Raw genomic sequence first — 18,592 nt, 5'->3', positions numbered from 1 at the left:
TTTGTATACTCAGTAAATACGATTACAACAAACCAACAACTTGATCAGATTATAAATTATGCTTAATCCTACCTAAAGCCTTCGTTACCATATTAGCGACAACTGTATATGTAACAAAGGTTGTTTTACTCTAAAACGGATTCCAATATCAAAAACTGATTTTGAATTATTTGGTAATCCAAGAGTTCGTTCCCTTGTTAGGTTTTCTCACTGATGGAGAATAAGTGTGGTTTGTTTTGAATTATTTTTCCTTATTACGATTTTATTTTAATCATTATTGAATACATTCGGATCTTGTTCAAAACGGGGGCACCAGTTTTCATTTATGTTTTATGTAGTGTTTTTGGTACCGAAAGACTTTCAAACTTCGTATACTTATTAAGAAAATACTGGTGCCCCCGTTTTGAACAAGATCCGATATAAAATGTTGAATAAGATGATAAATGTAAGATTGATAGATGGAGATGCTAAAAAAGGTGACCTTTTAACTAACCCATTACATTTCCTACAAGATAGGGGAACCCAAAAGAAGGAGGGGCACTAACATTATCTTCCTTATGGAAATTTCTAATGAAAGAAGTTAAAATAATGTTTTAAGCTAGCAAGAGTTATCTGTCCTTATGTCAATGACGATGGCTGCGACTTTGAGGAAGAATTTGGGGAAAATCCGTTTATTTGGTCGTCTTTCACCGATTGCTTCCAGAATATCGTCTTTATATACAAGACCAACACAACCAATATTGACATTTGAAGATCGTATGAAAGGTAAATTGAAAACTTCACTCGATCTTACGTTATTATGTTTTCAATCAACAATGTCAACAAAGGTTATTTTTTTCTTTTCTCTCAATAATTTATTATTTTTAATTATTCTTAATCATAACAATTAAGAATGAAGAATACAATATTTATATCTGATTTATTGCAATTACGATTTCTGCAATTCATTATTATCTTATTAAATTATCGGTATAAATGGAGCAGTAATCGAGACTGTTGTGTCACTTAATTTCTTTTGAGCAGATATTTATCTATGAAGCTACTTACAGTTTCTTTTCTCTTCATTTGTGCTTCTGTCAGAGATTAAGAAAAAAGATCCTGTATTAAACCCCGATATAAATATCGGGTTACCTTTACCAAAGCGTTCAGCAACCTGCAAAAATAAGAACCGATTAAAGCAATGGAATATTGAAAGATTAAAGCTTGAACAAGATTCACGACTGTTGAAATGTAAGTATTTTCATTGTATTACATTTATGTAGGTTAAAAAAAAAAATTATTTCCGTCAGTTTCGACCATTAATGTTCCGTCAGCAGAACTGCTTTCCTCTCGGATCGAATCAGAGACTGTGTCAAAAGGCTTGTCATTTTTAATGACAGATACAGTCCATCAAACGAACTTTTTTCTCTGCCACTCACAGAGGTTAATAATAGACACCTGCTAGAGATATCCTGCTATCAGATGGAACACTGGATTTCATTGTGAAAAACTTGAATGAAATTTGTTGGTTAGTTCTCAAGTTTTAATGATGCACACATAGACAGGTAGGCACATATTCTGAAGGAGAGAGTCTGCTTAGATGAGATAAAGTTCAGTTTTATGCCAGGTAGAAGCACCACTGATGCTATATTCCTGGTACAGCAACTGTAGGAGAAAAACCTAGCCAAAGATAAACCCCTATATTAGCTTTTGTTGACTTGGAGAATGCCTTTGATAGGGTCCCCCGATCCCTTATCTGGTGGTCAATGAGGAAACTAGGGATAGAAGAATGATTAGTGAGAGCTGTGCAAGCCATATACAGGGACGCTGTCAGTAAGGTGAGGGTTGGCAACGAGTACAGTGAAGAATTCCTGTTAGAGGTAGGGGTTCACCAAGATTCAGTCCTCAGCCCCCTCCTATTTATCATAGTCCTCCAGGCAATAACAAAGGAATTCAAGACAGGTTGCACCTGGGAGCTCATCTATGCTGAAGATCTGGCCTTCATAGCAGGATCACTACTAGAACTAGAGAAGAAATTTCAGGTGTGGAAGCAAAGTTTAGAATTGAAGGGCCTTAGAGTCAATGTTGCAAAGAAAAAAAATTCTATTAAGTAGGAAGGCGAACACATCGCACAGCCCTTCAGGTAGGTGGCCCTGCTCGATCTGTAGAAAAGGTGTATGGAGAAACGCCATAAGATGTACCCAGTGTAAGCTATGGACATATAAGAGATGCAGCAACATCAAAGGAAGATAGCTTTCATGTGCGGCCAATGCACAGGGGCAATAAACACCACAGGTGCTCAGAAAACAGATTTCATCACATACCAGGGGGAGAAACTAGTAGTGGTTGATAGCTTCCGCTACCTGTTGTTGGGGTGGATGCTCAGAGAGTGTTACCACTAGAATAAAAATAGTCTGGGCAAAGTTCAGAAAGCTTGTACCCCAACTGGTAACAAAGGGCTTCTCGCTCAGAGTGAAAGGTAGATTGTATGATGCATGTGTGCGAACTGCCATGCTTCATGGCAGTAAAACATGCGCCGTGAGTGGTGAAGACATGCGTTGGCTCGAAAGAAATGAAGCTGGCATGATCCGCAGAATGTGAGCGCCCTGAGAGAAATGTTAGACATAAGAAGCATAGGATGTGGCATGCAAGAGAGATGTATGTGCTGGTATGGTCATGTACTACGGATGGATGAGGAGAGTTGTGTGAAGAAGTGCCACTCCCAAACAGTGGAAGGAATTCGGGGTAGAGAGAGAACCAGGAAGACATGGGATGAGGTGGTGAAGCATGACCTTCAAACGTTGGGCCTTACAGAGGCAGGGACTGAGAAGACCCGGCAAATAAAGTGAGTTCACAGCTGTAACCACACCAGTGTCACATAACCAGCCCACTCAAAAGTACTTTGGATTGTAGAGCGACATGCGATACTTGAGGAGACCTTTGGCATCAAGTACATCAACATCAAAATCAAATCAAATTACAATCAAATGGAAATTGTAGTTGTGACCCCTGTGCCGGTGTCACATAAAAAGCACCATCCAAACGTGGCCAATGACAATGCCACCTTGACTGGCTTTTGTGCTGGTGGCACATAAATAGCACTATCTGATTGTGGTCAATGCCAGCTCCCCTGGCCCGTGTGCTGGTGGCGCGTAAAAAGCACCAACTATCCTCTCGATTGGTTGGTGTTAGGAAGGGCATCTAGCTGTAAAAACACTGCCAGATCAGAATGGGGCCTGGGGCAGCCTCCTGGCTTCCCAGATCCCAGTCGAACTGTCCAACCCATGCCAGCATGGAAAATGGATGTTAAACAATGATGATGATTATATATATATATATATATATATATATATACCACCATGATTGACCACTAGCTACTAAATATTTTTTTTTTTTATATTCTCTCTATGTTTATTTTCTCATGTTCCTTTCTGTTGAAGAGTGTAGGCTTGAAATGTAAAAGATTTTCTCAACTTCCCAAGTGTTAAACTAATATACCTTTTTGTTGTTTACACATCTGTCTTCATCTTTTGCTTTTTTTTTGGTAAATTCCAACTATATATATATATATATAAAGTAACAAGCTGAGGAAAAAGATCATTCAGTAGACAGAATTAACTTATATTTTAAAGGTCCACTCCCATCTGCTACTTGTAACAAATATATTTTAAAAGTAGTTAATGAATATTCTAGATTCCATTTCGCTATTCCATGTGGGGACACTACTACTCCAACAACCATCAAGGGTCTTGGCTCAATATTCTCTGTATTCAGTATGCCTAGTTATGTGCAATCGGATACAGACTACTGTTTCATGTCGGAGGAATTGAAAGGATGGCTTCACAGTAAAAATATTGCCACTAGTAAAACAGGCTCTTATAAACCAAGACGAATGGACAGTGTAAACAATATAATGGTATAATTTGGAAGGCAATTAAACTTGCCTGTCACTCCCGAAAACTTGACATGAAATTGGGGTGGGGGGCCTTTTACCAGTTCGCCTTCATTATCAGCTCCCTATTTTGTACATCAACAAAAGCATGTTCAATTTTGCAAGACGGTCTCTAAATGGGACATAAATTTCTACACAGTTGAGTAATCCACATCCTGTCTTATTGAGACATTATATTTGCCAGTCAAAATATGATCCTTTGGTTGATGACAATCAATTGATTGAATCAAACCCCAGTATGACCATATCCAATATCCAGATGATTGTGAAAATAACGTATTGCTGTGCGATCTAGCACCATGCAGTTACAGACCACACAAAGTTCCCAACGGGGTATTGAAAATGACCAGTAATAATCAAACAGTGAACAATTGTGAATTAGATAAAGTTCCTGTTGGGTTTTCCCCAAATAACTCTTCTGACCAAGCCCTGATGAACTCAACAAATACAAACTTGGTCAACTCTCCTGAGCCTGTCCAGTTACCATTATGTCAGTCCCAGTGTTTAAGGCAACCCCCAGTTCAGCTTTAATCGTAAATATTCACTGTTCTGGTATATTCACTTAGAGAAAATATTATAGCTGGGGAAAATGATAACATTCTTCTGAGTGTCCTCTACACTATTTTATAGTGCAAGCATTTATAACATAGTAGGATGTGCCTGACATGATGGTATCAACTCAACAGTTTCTAACTTTTACATGATAATCCTGTTAATATTTATTTCAATAAGAACCTTTCACAACGTCTTATGTTTGAATAAAGAATACATATTTTGATTGTTAACTTTGTTTTATTTCCATCATTTCAATCAACACTTTGTAAATTTTTCCTCATGATTGTATAATTGAACAGGTCTATATTACAATTTATACCTCTGTATTCAACCTTATGTCAATTCATGTATGAGCTCTTATATCTGTAAATCTAACCTCACCATTTTTTAAAATGTAATATCATCTTCAGATAGCTCTTATTTTCTTTTTAAATTTTAGTTGCACAAATGTTGCTTAATATTGTATTTCATTATTTATCATCTATTTTAGTGGAAATTGATCCTGAGAAAGTAAAAGAAGAATCAATAAAAGAGCAATGGCCAAATAATGTACATAGGATTACCAAACATTATGGTATATACCGTGATCTTTTTGATAATGCTCATTTCTACCCTCAACCAGTACTGAATGTTTTTTATGATTATGATGAAGAATTTACCACTATAGTCTATAATGGAAACAAAATTCTCCCTTCTGAAGTAAGTCATATTTTTTTAATGTATTCAAAATGTGATTAGATAGGCTTTGATCTAACACAGTCAATGTTTTGGCTTTTGACAAACTTCCTTTCCATTTGACTCAATGTCCAAAAGAAAAGCCATCAGTAATACCTTCCTACCCCACACAAAGTGATGTAGGAAAAAACAACTGAAGTGTTCAAAGAATTTAAAATAAAAGCTAACCAGTAAGAATATGAAACAGGTATATTCCAAGAATTGTGTGTTAAGAGATTGAGTAATGTTATTTTTCTTTGGTATTAGTAACATACAGTTAAATCTTGAAATGAGGTTATTTTCATAGGATAACAATGGTAGTGTGGGAAAATCTGACGGAAATAATTCAATGTTAATATCCTTGGTAATATTTAAACAAATCTTTAATTGGTATGTTGAAAAAATGTATAAAAATCTAATGCAGAAGTGCATTGAGCTTTGTCAACATTCCACAGAACAAGTTTTCCCAACATATTTTTTGGTGTTTTGCTTTACTTTATTTGGAGAATTACCATGGGATGTGCGATATATGGGTGTTGCCTCCTACAACCTCAGCAAGTAACAAACAAAAAGAAAAAGAAACAAAAATGACCTAAACTACTATCATGTATCAATTTTTTTCACTTCCTGTTTAGTGTAGGAAGTTGGACAATTAGAATGTTATGTCATTTTGTTGAACAAGGAGAGCAAATATACATTATACTCACACAATCACATTTAGATTTAAACATATCATCAATCCATTGTCATCATCATTTAACATCTGTTTTCTATGCTTATATAGATAGGATGGCTTGACAGGAGCTGGCAAGTTAGAGAACTGCACTAAATTTCAGTCATCTATTTTGGCTTGCTTTTTACAGCTGCATGCTCTTTCTAATACCAAGCACTTTGCAGAGTGTATTGGCTTTTTTTTTTTTATGGCACCAACACCAATGTTTTTTCGGTGAAACAAGCTCAAGTGCTTTTTACATGGCACCAGCAGAAACAGGGTCATGAAATAACTTGCAAGATAAAAACACCAATTATAATTGGTGTCTTTGTCTTGCAAGTTAATAAGTATCTAGAACTAATGTATTGTCGTTGACACTGCACCCTGCTAAATTTTTTTACATTTCATTCAATATTTAAATATCTAACATAAAGTAGGTTAATAACATGATAATAATTTTTCAAAATTTTAGCCTCATTGTTAGAGACCAAATTACTGATATTTATTTTAAAAGGTTTCATTTCTTATAAGTGAGATTAAGTGTCTCAAACATAACATGATTATACAGTTTGGTTTTAAAATATTTTATCAATATCATTACTTATAATTAAGGTGAAACCACACAAAGTCTGTCATCCAAACAATATTTATCATCATTGTCATTTAATGTCCACTTTCTATGCTGGCATGGGTTGGATGATTTGACTGAGAAATTGCAAGCCAGGAGGCTGCACCCGGCTCCAATCAGATTTTGCAAAAGTTTCTACAGATGGATGCCCTTCCTAATGCCAACCACTCTGAGAGTGTAGTGGGTGCTTTTTATGTGCCACTGGCACGGGAGCCAGTCAGGTGGCACTGGCAACGGCCATACTCAGATGGTGCTTTTAGTGATAAAAAATGTTACTGCGAAAATGAAAATACTTTTAGTGTGAATCAGTAATTACAGATTCACAGGATAACTAAGGGTAACCATAACCCGAACCATGATTAAAATGTTGAAGCAATGGAAGGAATTGGAATTTAGCTATAAATTTGGTTGAATGTGAGGAAATAAAGGATATTGTTGTTATTCCCAGTTATTGTGATGGCATTGCTGTGAAAAATAGATACGTTAGGAAAGTGATCTCCCAAATTGCGCATGGTAAACAAATTCTTTAGGGAAGTCACAGAAGATGCAGTATCGAGCTTGTCGCTAAGACATTTATTAAAGATCTGCTTAGAGCTAAGAGATCATGAAGAGCAATCGTGTAGCATGGGATGTGCAAATTATACAAAGCAGCTACTTTATGTTGGCTGTAGTTGAAAGTATCTTATGTTTGATGAAAGGGCAGTCAAAACCCACACTACATGACTAATGGAATGCAGAGTTTACCAACAATTTGTCTTTCACTTGTTTCAGTCACTTGACTTGCAGCCATGCTAAGGCACCAACTTAAAGGATTTTAGTCAAATAAATTAACCCCAGGACTTCTTCTTATTTTTTATAAGCTTTGTACTTATTCAGTTGGTGTCTTTTGCTGAACCGCTACATTACAGTGACATAAGCACACCAACACAGGTTGTCAGGTGGTGAGAGACACACACACACACACATACATATACATGCATATATGATGGGCTTTTTAAGTTATCATCTACCAAATCCACTCACAAACCTTTGCTTAGACGGGGCCTATAGTATGATGCTTGTCCAAGGTGCCATGCTTGCACCTATGGTAACATCCTCAACATAACTACAACTCTAACTGAACACAGGATAATTTTTCAATGGACAGTCCTGGACAAGCAAAATTGAATGAATTCCATAAGTGCTATAATGGGAAACAAATGCAAGAGAAAGAAAGCAATGAAGATCTACTATGATGTAATATCTACTGAAGTGTTGGGACATGATACCCTCATCAACTATGAACTTTTTTTTACCAATTCAAATGGAATGCTGCTCAATAACTAAATACATATTAAATATGAAGGATGTGCTAAGTTTGGAAAGAAATGAAGACCTATCATGCTCCACTGTGAGAGAAAAACTGGGTATTAGAGAAATTGGATGTATTGTGGATGTAGAGAAGACTTTGCTGGTGTGTATGGAGGATGCCAATTGGAGTAAAGAAATTCCAGGTGATTAAAGTGGACGGAATCTGCAGAAGATGAAAACTTATAAATACATCAGTAGAACTAGTGAATGCTGATCATAGGGTGCTAAATCTTCATAAAGGAGATAAGTAAACTGTGACAAATGGAGAAATGATATGTTGGAAAGATATTTGTATTATTAACAAGTAACTTCTTATCTAATAGGCTTCTGTTGTGCCGTACATTAAGCTGAATTTACCATCTGAGGAAAAAGATTCTTCTTTCTGGTCATTGATATTGACTTCTCCTGATGAACATCTCCAAGATAACACTATGGAATATTTACATTGGTTTATGTAAGTATTGTGTTATTTCAACTTTCTTTGTTATCTTTTTATATCTAGCGGTGGTGTTTAATTCGTGTTTACTCTCAGACTGTGTATAGGTTACTTTATTGTGTGTGTGTGTATACATTTCAATATATGTGTATATATATATATATATGATTATAAGGAAAATTATTCCCGCCAATGCATAGACTTCACTTTGAAGTGCTCAGGATATTCAAACCTGAGGTGTTAGAATAACGCAGAAGAAAGAATCAGAGTTAGGTAAATCAAGTTCATTTATTATATTTATCCAGCCCCCAGACCCAACACACATGAATTTCTACGAAAGTATATTCAATACATCAAACATATTAAAACTATATAGATAGATAACAATATAGAGTAATCAATAAAAATATATAGCTATATACATTAAAAGTATATTCCAAAAATAAATACATATGTATATTGACAACACTTTCTTACTGACACACTTCCTCTCATCTAACATGGTTTTACCCCAGTTGAGCTGTTTCTTCTTGGAAGCTGTTGGAATTAATTACCAGGATTGTTTCTTGAATGCAGCTAGCTTTAAATCTTCTTTATAAATCATGTGCATTCATGATTTTAAAATACCAAGAACTTTTTTATAGTTTTTCTGGCATTCCTGTGGGGATTTCAGTTCATTTGCTTCTTCACAGCTTCAACGGTTGGTTTGGTACAAATTGATCATTTCCTACCAGGAATTGGCTTGCTACAGGTAGTAGCAAACTCCAGATTTCATTTTCAGGTATTCAACACTGTTTTAAGACAAACATTGAACTACATTATGTCCTTGTTGCTCACTCAAGCTGTTTTCAAAGTGACAATTTGGTCATGTTTTATTTTCAATGTCATGTTTGTTTACAAACTTATTATAGACGAATGAAACAATACTCACATAAACAAAAGACATGCAAATCTTTATGTAAAGTGTAGATATTATTACATGAGTTTTGAACATGAATAGCAAAGGCACCAAGACACTGTGAATAACAACAGCACCACTCATTATTTGTATTTCCTTTCAGCTGGCCCTGTTGACCACCACTACTTGATTTCTATCTTTTAGTAAGTCATGTAGCCATTCTCCAAGTTTTCCCCCACTATGTCAAGATTGCATAGCTCGTGACATATCCTTCCAGGGTTGACTTAGTCAAAAGTTTTTTTGTTTTTTTTTACAAAGTCCAGATATATCACATACATATTTGAGTTGTTGAGCTGCTGCTTTAGCACCCACTCGTAGTGCTGCAAGAGTTGTGTCGGTCAGCAAATCATTCTCTTAAAGGAATGCAATTCATTTCCTTCAGACTATTCGTTCCATGACCTTCGTGAATATGTGAGGTCACTGAGATAGGCCTATAGTTTTTTTATCATCTGCTCTGCTTCCTTTGTGAATAAAGCCTCCTTCGGTTTGCCCAGGAATTTACCATTTGCAAGGAAGCTTTGAAAAAGAAGCTGCAGTGATTTTGCAAGTGCTCATTTCAATGACTTGAGAAGGATTGCTGGGAATTTATCAGGGACAGTAGCTGAGTTTTTGTCTACATTATCTATTACCAGTATTACATGCCCTTCTTTGATGTCTATGTAATCAATTGTTATTGCTTCCCTTTCTGCTTCTGTAGTAGAAAAGAATTTTACAGATTTATAAACTTGCATGTGTTGTAAGGATGGGGTGAAGACACTTTTGAACTGTTTATTCAGTAGTTCACCTATCATCATAGGGTTTCCCAGGAAGGAACCATCCTTCTGAAGGAGCAGCCCTACTTTGCAACACACAAAGGCAGTTTCCTTGGTGTACTTAAAGAAGGCTTTACGGTTTGATTTTATATTTCTTTTTATAACACAACTTCTTTGCTCCTTTTTTCATGGGAGCATTTCAGATGCATCTTAACCTCCAGCAGTGCTGTTTCCAGACAGGACTTTTCACTGCTGTTGAGTTCTCTGTCGAGGTTTGCAATCTTTGTATACTGTCTCATAAGAAATTTTCTCTCCCTGGGAATCTTGTTTTTATGTGCAGTGGCCCTTCTCTCTGGAACAATATTGTAGCATATGGCTTGCATTATGGACATAAAAGTTTTTAATCTCATGTCTATGTCTGGTTTAGAGAGACATTGGGACCAATCCCGTTTGGTGATCTCTTTCCCAATTGATTTCCAATCTGCTTTATGGTGGTTCAGATTGGATAGATTTTCGGTGCTTCTCATAGGCTGCATATTTGTGGGTTCCTTTGTTCCATACATGGTGAGCTCTCGTGTTGTGATCTGAGACTAGTGTCAGTGTGACTTCCACATTATGAATGAGATCCACATTGTTTGAGAAGCAGAGATCAAGTGTATATTGCTTGCCCTAGTTGGTTGGAGTATTATATGTTGGTGGGGTTGAGCAGGGATTCCACATGACTTTGCTCACATCGAATCATTTCTGAGAGAAGAAGGCCTTCAGGCTATCCTAAATTAGGCAAGTCGAAGTCTCCCATGTGAAGTACACTGATGTGCTCTTCTAGTTTTATTAAGGCATTCTTGTCTTCCAAAGCAGTCTTCAAATAGGATTTGGAGCATCTGGTAAGCGATATGTAGTACACATGACTATATTGAATTGTTTTATGTGTACAATTAGTGTGTCACACACTGAGTTTGAGTGTGGCAAAAGGATCTGGAGCATTAGATTTTCATAGATGTACCTTGCAATGCCACCATGGCTCCGGTCTTTTCTGTCACTAGACACAATACAACATACTATGGTATGTGTATTTATGCATCTGTGATGTCAGGTTTTACGTGTGTTTTGGTGAGTGCTATGCATAAGGCTTGATTGCATGCTACTTTCTTTCAGCAGATGACATAGCTTCATTTCTCAATTAATTTGAAAGATGTTTTGCATTTTCCATTAATGCAGACATGTAAGTAATTTATTTGTTATTAGATATAATAACATAAATTATCCACATGTTTTAAGTTACGAAATAATTTGTGATAATATTTCAATTTTCTTATTGTTACAAAAAATTTCAGCAAAATATTTCTTTTCATGACTCTATACACTACTTATCCTTTTTTCTCTTCTATCATACTATATATTCTATACGTTTGGTAGAATGATACATTAAGGGACAATTAGTGGAATTTGTCTAGTTTTTGGATCATGTAGTTGTTGATGATGAATATTTAATCTCATTTTTCAAGTGAGTTTATTTTGTCCAATATAGTCTTCCCTGCATCCATACATTTGATGGGCAAATAGTAAAGTTTTTGAAGAACAAGTAAAATGGTTTTTCACAGTAAGATCTTGTCCTGGTTTAAATAGATTAGTAGCTTCATCGTTTTATGATGAAAAATTGATTTACTTTCTTTAGTTCATTTAATGTTTATATTCTGTATTCAGATTTTTCAAATTGACAGAATTCATTTTGTAGTCATTAATCTTGTTTAAACTGTTCTTTTTGACATTATCAAAATGACTTTCCAACCAAGTGGTATAAAATATATTTTAACCATTCTGTTTAGATTTATTATACTAATGTAATTTTGTTTAATTTTCTTATTTCAAATCGTTGTGTAATCTTTCTACTAAATAAGTTCTTAATCTTTCAAATAATTTTTTGATCTACTTTTCCAACAGAGGTAATATTCCAAACGACCAAATTGAAAATGGTGAAGTTATCTGTAATTATTTTCCCCCATTTCCTCTCAAGGGCACAGGATTTCATAGATATGTGTTCCTTTTATATAAACAAAACAAAAAATTAGATTTCTCATCAGAATTGAGACCACCTAACTGGTATGTATTTAATTTTAATATATTTTGTATGTATTGTTATATTAATAAATCATCATCATCATTTAATGTCCATTTTCCATGCTGGCATGGATTGGACAATTTGACAGTGGCTGGCAAGCTGGAGGGTATGCCAAGCACTATTGTCTGTTTTGGCATGGTTTCTATGATTGGATGCCATTCCTAATGACAACCACTTTAGAGAGTGGAATGGGTTCTTTATATGTGGCACCAACACCAGCAGGGTCACCAAGTAACTAAAAAGGGGACTTTGTCTTAGTCCCCTCGACTGGGTGGGGGGAGTGGTACTGAGGGAGGTGGCTTTGTGCCAGTTGATGTGAGGTTAAAAAAATAATATAGGAATAGAGATACATGCTTTTATCCCAGTTGGAGAAGATGGGAAAAAGAAAGAGTTAGAGAGAGGAAAGATTGTGATGGAGAGAGTGAGAGAGATTGTGGTGGATATGTCAGGACATACCCTCAGAGCACATTAAGTGTTGTGGGGAAATATAGGTGAAGTAATGGGGGAAAATTTCATTAGAATGTGAGGAGAGCTGGTTAAATGATATAGAAGTGGCTGTAGTAGAGGGCATTAGGAGTAATTGGTGTAAGGATGGATGCAGTAGAGCAGGGAGGAGAGAGAGCATTGGAATGGAAGTGGTTCTAAGGATGGAGTCTGATAGAGAGGAGAGAGCATGGCTGGAAACAGTCACTGAAGAATGGAAATGGTTATGGGGAGAAGGAGGAAACAAGAAGGTAATGAAAGAAAGAGTGTGTGCATAGGATGTGCATATTCTGCTTTCAGGTAATTATGGTAGGCAAATAATATCAGCGATAACTGTGACAAGTGTAGGGAATAAGATGTGCGGGAGCTTGATGGGGCAGTGAGAATGGAGGTAGGGCAGAGCTATCGATTAAATTATATCATTTCTTATTTCTTTATTGCCCACAAGTGACTACACACAGAGGGGACAGACAAATGGATTAAGTCGATTATATTGAACCCCACTGCATAACTGGTACTTATTTAATCAACCCCGAAAGGATGAAAGGCAAAGTCGACCTCGGCGGAATTTGAACTCAGAACATAGCGGCAGACGAAAGACTGCTAAGCATTTTGCCCGGTGTGCAAACGTTTCTGCCAGCTCACCGCTTTTTATATCATTTCTCTTACTCTCATTGCATATCAGAATTTCTTGACTAAGTTAATATCAAATTAATGTAAAATATTATTGTTTTGATTTTACACACTTTAAACTTGTTTTGGGGTTTTTTTAAAGTTATTGTGTTAATGAGTCTGTCAGTGGGTTCATTTTCAGGAAAGGGCAACTTCTCTGACTCTATCCTCACTTCCAGCTACAGATTACTGATAAAAAAAAAATTAATTAAAAAAAAAACGGTAAATGACCACCACAATCTCTTTCTCTCTTGAGATACCAAATAGAGCCAATGGAGATTGATACTATTTTGCATTATACATCAGTAATCTCTCACATGTCACAAAATCAGTGAAAATAGTGCCCACATCAGCATAATCTTCATTTGTCTCTCCTCTTACCTTTTGAATTTCAGTTTCCTGGCAAGTTACTCTGTTATAGTGTTATTTTTTTTAAATGGTATCAAATATCACAAAATTCCTACTGACACCTTCATAATAGTGGTTCAGATAAACATATGTACCTGACTTTTATTAACATGGAGAAAACCTTTGACAGGGTCTCCCCATCCCTTATCTGGTGGTCAATGAGGATACTAGGGATAGATGAATGGTTAATGACAGCTGTGCAAGCCATGTACAGGGATGCTGTCAGTAAGGTGAGGGTTGGCAACGAGTACAGTGAAGAATTCCGGGAAGAGGTAGGGGTTCACCAAAGTTCAGTCCTCAGCCCCCTCCTATTTATCATAGTCCTCCAGGCAATAACACAGGAATTCAAGACAGGATACCCCTGGGAGCTCCTCTATGCTGATGACCTTGCCCTAATTGCTGCATCACTATCAGAACTAGAGAAGTTTCAGGTCTGGAAGCAGGGATTAGAATTGAAGAGCCTTAGAATCAACCTAGCTAAACCAAAATCCTAATAAGTAGGAAGGCAGACAAGCCACAAACCCCATCAGGTAGAAGGCCCTGCTCGATCGGTAGAAAAGGCGTAGGTAGAAACTCCATAAGATGTACCCAGTGTAAGCTATGGACACATAAGAAGTGCAGGAATATCAAAGGAAGGTTAACTAGGAAGTTAGTTTTTGTATGTGGCAGATGCACAGGAGCAATAAACACTGAAAATGTGCAGAGAACAACTTCTGCCACATTCCAGGGAGAGAAACTAAAAATGGTTCATAGCTTCCATTACCTAGGTGACCAAGTCAGTAGCGGGGGTGGATGCTCTGAAAGTGTAGCTGCTAAAATAAGAATAGCCTGGGCAAAGTTCAGAGAGCTCTTACCTCTGCTGGTGACAAAGGGCCTCTCACTCAGAGTAAAAGGCAGACTGTATGATGCATGTGTACGAACAACCATGCTACATGGCAATGAAACATTGGCTGTGACTGCTGAGGACATGCGTAAACTTGCAGGGAATGATGCCAGTTTGCTCCGCTGCATGTGTAATGTCTGTGCATACTCAACAGAGTGTAAATACCTTGAGAGAAATGTTGGACCTAAGAAGCATCAGATGTGGTGTGCAAGAGAGACGACTGCACTGGTATGGTCATGTGGTGAGAATAGATGAGGATAGCTGTGTGAAAAAGTGTCACACCCTAGTGCTTGAGGGAACCTGTGGAAGAGGTAGACACAGGAAGACCTGGGATGTGGTGATGAAACACGACCTTCAAACATTAGGCATCACTGAGGCAATGAGTAGTGACCGAGACCTTTGGAAATACGCTGTGCTTGAGAAGACCCGGCAAGCCAAGTGAGACCATAGCCCATGGCCCATGCCATTGGTGTAAACATCCAACTTTTGCGTACCTTTCCTTCATTGGACACTAAACTCTGCTTGCAAAGACCTGTTGAGGCAAGTGAAATTGAAATCAAATTCGATGACAGCGCCACATGAATGGCATCTGTGCTAGTGGAGTGCGAAGAGCACCATCCGAGTGTTCACTGACTCCCATGCTGGTGGCACGTAAAAAGCACCATTCAAGTGTGATCATTACCAGTGTTGCCTTACTGGCACATGAAAAACAACATCCGAGCGAGGTTGTTGCCAGTACTGCCTGACTGGCCCTCGTGCCGGTGGCACGTAAAAACATCCTCTACACTCTCGGAGTGGTTGGCGTTAGGAGGGGCATCCAGCTGTAGAAACTCGGCCAGATCATATTGGAACATGGTGCAGCCATCTGCGTCACCAGTCCTCAGTCAAACCGTCCAACCCATGCCAGCATGGAAAGTGGATGTTAAATGATGATGATGATTTCATGATATACCATCCACTTTTTGAAATAGCATTTCACAACTGCATGCTAAAAACTAGGAAGAGAAATCAGCTTGAAATACAGTAGTTTCAAAGCCATCCTAGTCATGTAGAGTGAATGTTATGTAGAAAACAGACATGAACAAAAATAATTTTAGAATAAATTTACTTAAAAATAATATTCTAGAGAAGATTTACAAGCAGTGTTATATTATGAAGGAATAAAATTAATGTAAATCCTGTTACCTCTGATTTTCCATGGTTACATAGGTGTGACTGGGTTTCTCCAGCATCTTACCACTTGTGGTTCTTTGTCATCTCCTTGATGAGGTTTAACTTTCTTGTGATCAACCTTCACTACCGCCTCCATGTCTTTCTCACTCATCATATCCTGCAAGTTCCTTCTGATTACATCACCATTTGGCTCTTCTTTATCAAACTATTACCATTCATAAATATCATATGAGTTCAGTCACTACATCTCATTCTCTTGTAGCCAGTTTTTCTCTCAGCTTATTTCTGCTCTTTTATTCATGCACTCTTATATTACCTATCTGCCACAAGAGGCTACCTTCATTTCTTTCCAGTCTTCACACATCTACTTTGATTGCATGTTTCACTGTCACACAATATAACTCTTCATACACTCATAACACAATCTACTTTTTCCTGTGAAGAAGAATGTTTTTTATTGCGAGCTGAGGTAATAGCATTCTAGACATTTTACAACTCTTCCTTATTCTGTCTACAAAGCTTTGAGGTACCCTCTTTCACTGCCAAATTGGTCATTATCTATATAACAGAAACTGTTAACTATTTTAGAGAGACTTTCAATAAAATATAACCATGCATCATAAATAATACAAAAATTATTTGTCAGTCCTTTTTTGGTAACTTCATTCCTAAAGTGGTTGGCATTAGGAAGGGTGTCCAGCTATGAAAACTATGCCAATAGAGACCTTGCTAGTGATGGTGCCATGTTAAAAGCACCCAGTCCACTCTGTAATGTGGTTGGTGTTAGAAAAGGTAGCCAGCTGTGAAAACCATGCAAAACAGACAGTGGAACTCAGTGCAGTCTTCTGGCTTGCCAGCTGTTTAACCCATGCCAGCATTAAATGATGATGTTTCCTAAAGTATTAAAGTACTTTGAGTTATCTTGTTTCTTTGTTTTTTGTTTTTTTTCAGTAAGTCCCTTGAAGAAAGAACATTCAAAAATCTTGATTTCTACAAAAAATTTGAAGATGATTTGACTCCTGTAAGCTTGCAGTTTTTTCAAAGTGAATGGGATAAAAGTGTTACTCAGGTTTTCCATGATATACTTGGTGAGTATTTTCTCTCATTCTTTTATTGATTTAACATGAACTATGATCATGCTGGAGCACCACTCTTTCTAGAGTACAATTGAATGCATCACTCTCAGTACTTATTCTAGCAATTTCAGAATGATGAAAGATAAAGTGAACCTGGTCATCATTTAAACTCAGAGCATAAATAGCTGTATCTAAATAGCATAAGGTATTTATTTATTGAATGCTCTGTCAGTTATTCCATACACTCATGTAAATGTTTTTATTCATTCTTTTTGTCAAATCTTAAAGTTATGAACATCAGAAATCTCTGTTCTGTTAATATCTTCCTAATTTGTCAGTTCCTATTAGTTCAGAGATCTGAAAATGGGTTGCTTTTTTTCTGGATTTTCATATTTTCTGAACTAACTGCTGTTTTTGCTGTGTATTCCATTCTAAAAACTGACTGTTGAATGATTGGATCATGGGCATGCCATCTACATTCTAGATAATGTGTCTGGATTTGCATTATCCAATGTGCTTTTCCATTAAAGCATTTGATGGGCATTTGGTGATGTTTATATACTCTTGCACCACCAAAGAGGTCATTGTGTTATATCAAAATGCTGTGACTAGAATAGGTCAAAATAGGTAGAAATTTATTACACCCATTTCTGTTGTGAGTTCAAAAATTATCCAGCTCCACTTTACCTTTCAACATTCTAAGCTTGCTAGAATATGGATGTATTTGTAATAAAGTCAAACATAATAGTGATATTTTGATATTATTGGGTCATCCCATAAATAATGCCTTTTTTTTTTATATCTCTTTTATTTTTCAAAATTAAGATGAACAAAGTTTATTTTTTAATCTAAAATATATTGCTACGAGGAGGAGTGAACCCCTTCTACCCTCTAGCAGCTTACAGGATTGCAAAACTGACTCAGTTTCAAGCTGTTTGCCTCATCTTCAGTCGTTAGTACCTGCACACCAAAGCAATATCTAGAATCTGCTACCGCTAACTGCTTTTTGCGGTCCTATTAGCTGCTAGAGGGTAGGTGGTGTTCGCTCCCCCTGCTGGCAATATATGGTATATGAAGGGTGCAGAGTGTTGCAGCGATAACCAGCTGGTGGAGGAGAATCTGCCTGGGGTTAAACTAGTAGTGACATTCAACAGCCACCTTGATATGGCGACAGGCTTTACTGTTTACTATACGTTACTACTCTATCTCTTCTTGAGATTTTATAACTAATACTCTCCTTCATTTTCTACAATGCTCTTCCGTCTATCTGGTAGACTTGCAAAGCCCCTCTTCCAAAATTCACTTGTCTATGATGAAAAGTACTCCTCCAGTACTGTTCTGACCTTGTCTATAAAATTCATATTTTTTTCCGTCAAAAGGATTTTTAAGACTGTGGAATAAATGTTAATCAGATGAGGCAGTGTTCAGCAAATACAGAGGGTGGGGCATTGTTTCCCATTAAAACTGCTTCAGCCTTTGGAATGTCATTGTCACTGTATGTGGCTGAGCATTTTCCTTATGGAAGAACACCTTTCGTCTTGAAAACAAAGATGGTCAGGTGAAATTGTAGTCATGCACAGTGCCAGTGACATGTAAGAGGCACTTGTGCTGGTGAGACATGAAAAGCACCCATATGCTAGTGACACGTAAAAACACCTGTGTGCCTGTGACAAGGCTTTAGGCTCATCATTTCCTTGATGAGGGGAAAGGTTGTCAATTGAAAGAGAGGGCAGTTTTGAAGA

The 18,592-nt window shown here is 37.0% G+C and overlaps 1 protein-coding gene across 1 annotated transcript in view; it reads left to right on the top strand.

Annotated features, from left to right (window-relative positions):
• The first annotated feature begins 410 nt into the window (after positions 1-410).
• Positions 411-18,592, top strand: part of LOC106878769 (39S ribosomal protein L38, mitochondrial) — an 18,430-nt gene continuing 248 nt past the window's right edge. The window contains exons 1-6 of the mRNA XM_014928095.2: positions 411-765; positions 1,081-1,230; positions 4,977-5,185; positions 8,214-8,344; positions 11,978-12,136; positions 16,726-16,862. Of these exons, the coding sequence (XP_014783581.1) occupies positions 621-765; positions 1,081-1,230; positions 4,977-5,185; positions 8,214-8,344; positions 11,978-12,136; positions 16,726-16,862 (931 nt within the window). The 5' untranslated portion in view covers positions 411-620. The remainder of the gene's footprint in view (positions 766-1,080; positions 1,231-4,976; positions 5,186-8,213; positions 8,345-11,977; positions 12,137-16,725; positions 16,863-18,592) is intronic.

This window comes from Octopus bimaculoides, chromosome 5, assembly GCF_001194135.2.
Source record: "Octopus bimaculoides isolate UCB-OBI-ISO-001 chromosome 5, ASM119413v2, whole genome shotgun sequence".
Classification (NCBI taxonomy): domain Eukaryota; kingdom Metazoa; phylum Mollusca; class Cephalopoda; order Octopoda; family Octopodidae; genus Octopus; species Octopus bimaculoides.
This window is presented reverse-complemented; position numbering and strand designations above follow the sequence as displayed.